The sequence below is a fragment of the Nicotiana tomentosiformis genome, chromosome 6, assembly GCF_000390325.3.
Source record: "Nicotiana tomentosiformis chromosome 6, ASM39032v3, whole genome shotgun sequence".
Lineage (NCBI taxonomy): Eukaryota > Viridiplantae > Streptophyta > Magnoliopsida > Solanales > Solanaceae > Nicotiana > Nicotiana tomentosiformis.
In genome coordinates this window covers 31,096,693-31,103,578 of record NC_090817.1, presented here as the reverse complement: position 1 = coordinate 31,103,578, position 6,886 = coordinate 31,096,693, and the positions used below count along the sequence as shown (strand labels likewise).

Genomic DNA, 6,886 nt, shown 5'->3' with positions numbered 1-6,886 from the left:
GATCATGAATAATCACTTGCAATTCCTGGACTTGGGTAATAACAGATTTGCTATCTACCATTTTGTAGTCCAAAAATTTTGCGGCAACGAATTTCTTCATCCCGGCATCTTCAGTTTTATATTTCTTTTCAAGCGCATTCCATAATTCTTTTGACGTCTCCACGCTACTGTATACATTATACAGATTATCATCCAGTCCGCTAAGAATATAATTCTTGCATAAAAAATCAGAATGCTTCCACGCTTCAATCACGAGAAAGCGTTCATTATCTGGAGTTTTATCTGGCAGATCAGGAACATCTTCCTTGATGAACTTCTGTAGACATAACGTAGTTAAGTAGAAGAACATCTTCTGCTGCCAGCACTTGAAATCAATCCCAGAAAATTTTCCGGGTTTTTCTGTCGGTGCAAACGCCGGTGTTCGGCTTGTCGATACGTTGGCAGTTACCATCGGCACAGCTTGGTTTTCGCTTTCAGTCATCATTTTTTTCTGTAAAAGAATGACACAAACAAACGTTTAATACATGTTTTCAAACTTGAGTAAAAATCACGTAGATTTTAATATCCAACAAAACGCCACGAAGGCTTAACTCTCCAAAACGGGAGTACACAAATCACAAAGGTTTTAGTTTGCAGAATAATAAGAATAACACAAATACAGAAATAAATATTAAATTCTTTAAGATTGTTATTCCCCGCCAATATTGCTGTATTTGTAAATAATAATTCTGCAAAATATAAGTTAACGTAATGAAACAATAATAAATTCGAGCCCACTGAATTCACAGTGTTTCCTTAAGGAATTTAATCCCCTCCTAGTACCCAAGGTAATGGATTATTTCCTCCCAGGATAGAACGAATAACACACTGGTGTAGCGGTACTTCAAACCCCAGTGTTTCAGCGAACACAAAGTTCGGTAGCAAATCACACTTACAGTTGCTTTGTTTGAAGTTAAAAACAATGCAGAACGAAGGAGTATAAACTCAGAAAATCGTATGGAAATGCTGAGAGGAAGGAGTGCACTGTATAGCCAATTTGTTGAGCGAATTGTATGTTGTGTGTTGAGTATCTTTCTTCAACATCTGCTGCACATATATATAGCAGCAAAATGTTGAAGAAGACCAAACGTCCACCCTCCATGGTGGAGCAAGCATTACATGTTTGTGGAGCAAGCACATTCATGGTGGAAAGACCATTATCCGGCTGCCAAATGATCAATACACGGATTGGAAAATATCCGTTACAAATACGGATAATCTTACGTTAATATTTACTATTTCCAAATATTTACCAAATATTTACTATTACCAAATATTTACTATTAACAAATAATCCGAATCCGAATCCGAATCCGAATCCGAATCCGAATCCGAGCCGAGCGACGACGACGGCGCGAGGCTTGCTTTCTCCTTAACTCTTTAAGAGCTACAAGAAGAGCAATTATATATATACCCACCAAAAATATCTTCCTCTTCCAATATGGGACAATGTCTCATTGTTAAGAGGGGGAAACTTAAAATTTTACTCAAAATTTCATTTTCCCTCCATTTCCCATTCACCTTCATTTTAAGAATATTCATCTTAAAATAAAAACCTCAACAGCTAATTTCTTCGTAGGAACCCTAACATCATCGACGTCGCCGATTTCTTCGGCTCAATCAGCTTGAGCTTTTTCTTCAAATCCTTATTAAGACAAAAACTTGTCCCTCCATTCCGGTAACGTCTCTTCTATTTGATTGCTTAAGCTTTTTCCGAACTTCATAGCTTTCAAGATAATCCAATACACACAAAAATGTAAGGTTAGGGTGAAAATTTGAGAGGAAATAATGATTCGAAATAAGGTAAGTGGGAATTTGAGAGGAAATTATCACACAAAGGTGATTCCAAATAAGGTTAGCGGGAAAATAATCACAGAAAATAATCAAATTGAGTTCAGCCATAAAGTTTAGCAGCAGCGTTTAGCAAAAAATTGTGCTCTCTTTTGTGATTGGTTTTGGGAGAATATTTTAGAGGGTTCAATTTACTCTATTGAGTATTGTTGTAAATTTCATCTCAGATATGATTCTTCTACCTTAATGGTGTGAAATTTGATTTATCCAATTAATTATTACGGCAATGCTTGTGATTGATTGTATAAGCAATTGTGACCGTATATATTAGAAGAAATTGTGTGCTTATTTTATGTTTTTCCCATTTGCTGTAATTTGAAAGAAACTTTTTAATTGTTCTTGTTTTTCATCAATGGTGAAAACTTGAAGAAGAAGAAGAAAGTATGAAGATGAAGGCAAGTGGGGTAATTACAAAATAAGGTTAATTTAAAAAGAAAAAAGAGAAAAACTTAATTTTGAGTGTTTCACGCGCCGAGTCACACTTTAGCTGAGAAGAGGTGTCTGTCTGGTCATTAGTATAATTGAGGTGTCCATCTGATCAGGTAACTCGTTTATGTATTTCGCCTTATTAATAATTAAAGCATGAAGTTTACACATTTCATGACACACATAATGTTGGAACAAACATTTTGATAGTAATCTAACTGTTAAACATTTTATACACGGAATGTTAACTGTTTGAAGGATTGACGTGTGAGTATGGAATGTTATAACAGGAACTACGGAACAATCAATCATTATTGATTCTACCTCTGATAATTTAGCAATTGGTCTCCTCCTACTCTAAAAATCTTGATTTACATCGATTAATTGGTTTGGATATATACAAAATTTTAGGAATTTGCTGCTAGATCCATTGCATCTTGATGGGCTTCCCTGCTTGGGTTAATTTTTTATGACAAGACGCTATTGTCCTTTACGCTTATTATTATTATTATTATTATTATTATTATTATTATTATTACAAGAAAAATGAAGACAAATACCGCTATATTGACCAACCGTCATGCAAATAAAGAGTTTATATTCTGGTGCACCGTAAGTAAAATATATTATACTGTCAGGTTCATTTTATCTAACATAATAAAGTCAAGAGATTTTAATATCGAATTTAGTATAGCAATGGTGAAAATAGACTAACCATAATCTTGAATAGGAAATTAATCTTGTCGACAAAAAATAGCACGTCTAACTACACATATAGAGTAAAAGAATTTACCCTATCAACAATGTATATAATAAATTGGAAAATAAATATTCTCCCTCTATTTTATTTTATAAGATATTATTTTCTTATTAGTCTATTCCAAAAAAAAATGTCAAGTTTTCATATTTGAAAATAATATAATTACAAACTTCTTATTTTATCCTAAATAATAAACTTTTATAGTCCTATAAATATCTTTCTTTCTTTTTAAACATTATAATAATTCAAACTACATCACAAACTCCTTCCCTAACACAGACAAAACTGGCCACGTAGACTCCTTTTTATAGGCTAGTTTGCAGCTTGACCCCTCGCCATTGACTTGAAGACTTGAACAAGAAATTCATTGGTGGTCACTTACCCAATTACCAGAAATTCATAGGTGCTGGTATTTACATACTCATTTACTAGCACTTCCTCAAAGCAGAAAGAAAAGAAAAAGCAAAATATAGTTGTCCTAGATCTTTTTATATAAACCCAAGATTTTCCCTTTCCCAAACAATATTCTTCAAGTCTCTACCCCTTCATCTGTTTTCCTACATATTTTTCAGATTCTTGAAAACCACTTTTTTTTCAACATGTCAGACTATGGATCCAACAATACATGCTGCTTTAAGTGCATCCAATTCATATTAACAGCAGGCTTAACAGCTCTTTTCATTTGGCTAAGTCTAAGAACCACAAAACCATCTTGCTCTTTAGAAAATTTTTACTTACCTGCCCTTAACAAATCTGATAACTCCAACTCCACAAGATCCAATCATACACTTTCCTTTCAGCTCAATTTGAACAACAAGATGAAGGACAAAGGTGTTCGCTACGATGACATTAAACTTAGTTTTTACTATGGTACAAATACAAGTTTTCCTATAGGTAATTATACAGTACCTGGTTTTTACCAAGGCCATGACAAGAAAGCAAATAAAAAGGGTATGCTGGAAACTGAGAAAATGCCTTGGAATGATGCTTTAAAGATGGTTTCAAATGGGTCTAAAGTGGTTTTCAGGGTGGATGTAGCTACTAGAGTCAGGTACAAGGTCATTCTTTGGTATACTAAGAGGCATAATTACACTTTGGAAAATAACACACTCAAAGTCGATGCTTCAGGTAAATCAAGTTCACAACAGCTTCATTGTTGTTCTATTGGGCTTCCCCTAATATTTTTATTCAGCTTTCTTCTTCTGTTGTAAACGATGAGTTCAACAATTTTATATTTTACTACGGGACCTAATTCTGTTTTACAATTACGGGTTCAGGTTTTAGTGTTTGTTAACATTCTACTAATTCTTTTAATTATGTACTATCAATTTATCCGTTTAAACTGTCGGTACAAACTGAATGTAGTTGGTGTTATCTTTTCTTTTTGAATTTATTCTATATAAATTTTGAGTGGCTTGTTTTATGTGGTAGATCTATGATCTTTTTTCTTGGATATCATTGTTTTTACTCATTCTGTTTACTAGGTTAATATTATTCATTTTCATATTTGATAAGTGGCTATGAAAGAGCCGTGTTCCTACTTATTAGTTTGTTTATTTTTTAGTCATTTATAAAATAAATAACATATTTTTAAATTTAGAAATAATTCAACTTTAAACTTTTTATTTTACACTTTTTACTATTAATGAGAAATTTTTATAATCATATAAATATTATGGCCCCACAAATCTTTTAGTCTTTAACCTTTTAAGATCATGTATTTCAAAAGTATTATTTTTTTAAAAAAAATTCGTGACGAGTCAAACTAGTAGAAATTGTTGATGTCATAGACCTTTATCTTTTTCTGTCTTCCTACCTTTCTCTTTTTAACGAGCCATATAGGCTTTGGTCCACATTTATTAAAGGGATAGTTTATGATTCGATGCTTTCTGATGCCTTCTCAGGACTATGATTTGTAGAATAATGGTGAGAACTGTCAATACAATTTAATTGTTTGCTTGATAGGCTCAAAAGCTTGGTTGTAGCCTGTGGGTTCCTAATGACCGAAAATAACAAAAGCAATGTGGCCCTAAGCTATTGAATTCTTCATGTGGACCCAATTTCCCAACCTTAACTTGCTTCTTTAAATGCACTACTTTACTACTATTACTTTTTCGTTTGTTTGAAAGTAGATTACCCCTGCCTTGTGAGGATAAAGAAGATGTTTTTAATAGACCTTCAACTCAGGAAAGCATAATCACCACATTAATAAAAATATAGACAAGAAGGGACAGCACCAAAAAGCCATATAAAAGCAGAATAAAAATAATAAGATAGTAAGGTGATCAACAATGAAAGAAAATAACGATTAGTCATAAAAATTTACTACTAACAGAAGGCGAGACTGCGTGTCAATACTACTGTTATGAACACTCTAGACTACCTACTCTACTACCCTAATCCTCGACCTCCATATCTTCCTATCAAGGGTCATGTCCTCGGTCAGCTGAAGTTGCGCCATGTCTTGCCTAATCACCTCTCCCCACCTCTTCTTTGGCCTACTTTTAAGTTTCGGTGGCACCTTCTTGTCATACAAAATACTAGAAGCGAGTCTACATTTTATCCATCCCGCCCCAATACGATGTGTGACATCTTCATCAATCTCCCCATCCCCCTGAATAATAGACCCAAGGTACTTAAAACTTCCTCTCATATGGATGACCTGTGAGTCCAACCTCACCTCCCCTTCCCCCCTTGAGTCTCACCACTGAACTTACACTCCAAGTATTATGTTCTCACTTTCACTGTTTAAAAAATATTTTTTCAATAAGTATTTTTAACTAAAACAATTATCTATTATGTAATTTTATAATTTAAACGTTCATTTAATTAAAAACATACTATGGTAACATGCATTTATATGTAATAATTCTATTATCTCCTTAACAAAAATTATTTCATTTGTTTTATTTACTGAATATTTTTTTGTAAAGAATAAAAATTCTATTATCTCCTTAAGAAAAATTATTTCATTTATTTTATTTACTGAATATTTTTTAAAAGAATATTAAAAAAGGTGGCAATAATTTATGTAGATTATTATTAAAATGTTTCTTATATTAATATCATTTGATATCATTTTATACAAATTCACATTAAATTGTAATTTCAATTGTAACACTTTATAAAATCAGTAAAAAAAAATATATATTTAAGAATAAAATATAGTTTCAAGTAACTTTATTATTAAAGGATATTGAAATTTGTTCAAATTATATAAAAATAATTCCCTTTATAAAACATGATTTGAGAATAATCTAAACAAAAAATTAAGACAACTAATTTGGGGAATTATTTTTCTTTATTATATATTAGGCAGCATGAGAAGTATCATTGTGTATGATTATACTTCTCCCTCTATGACCAAAGTTAGTTGGGTGCTTTCTCTATTTTTAATAAAGAATTTAACATTATATAAATTTCAAAATACATAAATATAAAATTAACTATTTTTTAAAATATGCTCAACAAATAATTATAATAAAGAAAGTGGTACTACACCCTAGAGTATCTCAATCTTTTATTTAAATATTCTTATATTAATATCAATTGATATCATTTTATATAAATTCTCATTAAATTTGCAATTTCAATTGGAACACTTTATAAAATCAGTAAAAATGTATATTTAAGAATAAAATATAGTTTCAAGTACCTTTTTTATTAAAGGATATTGAAATTTTTTCAAATTAAATAAAAATAATTCCCTTTATAAAACATGATTTGAGAATAATCTAAACAAAAAATTAAGGTAACTAATTTGGGGAATTCTTTTTCTTTATTGTATATTAGGCAGCATGAGAAGTATCA

At 31.4% G+C, this 6,886-nt stretch overlaps 1 protein-coding gene across 1 annotated transcript; it reads left to right on the top strand.

Moving 5' to 3' along the window:
- Nucleotides 1-3,422: 3,422 nt before the first annotated feature.
- On the top strand, nt 3,423-4,506 carry LOC104115713 (protein NDR1-like). Its single transcript, XM_009626404.4, has one exon. The coding sequence runs from the start codon at nt 3,676-3,678 to the stop codon at nt 4,285-4,287; it is 612 nt and encodes a 203-aa protein (XP_009624699.1). The 5' UTR covers nt 3,423-3,675; the 3' UTR covers nt 4,288-4,506.
- The last annotated feature ends 2,380 nt before the right edge of the window (nt 4,507-6,886 follow it).

What these genes read in the sequence shown, in the direction of transcription:
- LOC104115713 (XM_009626404.4), top strand. Translation starts at nt 3,676, where the DNA reads ATGTCAGACTATGGATCCAACAATACATGCTGCTTTAAGTGCATCCAA.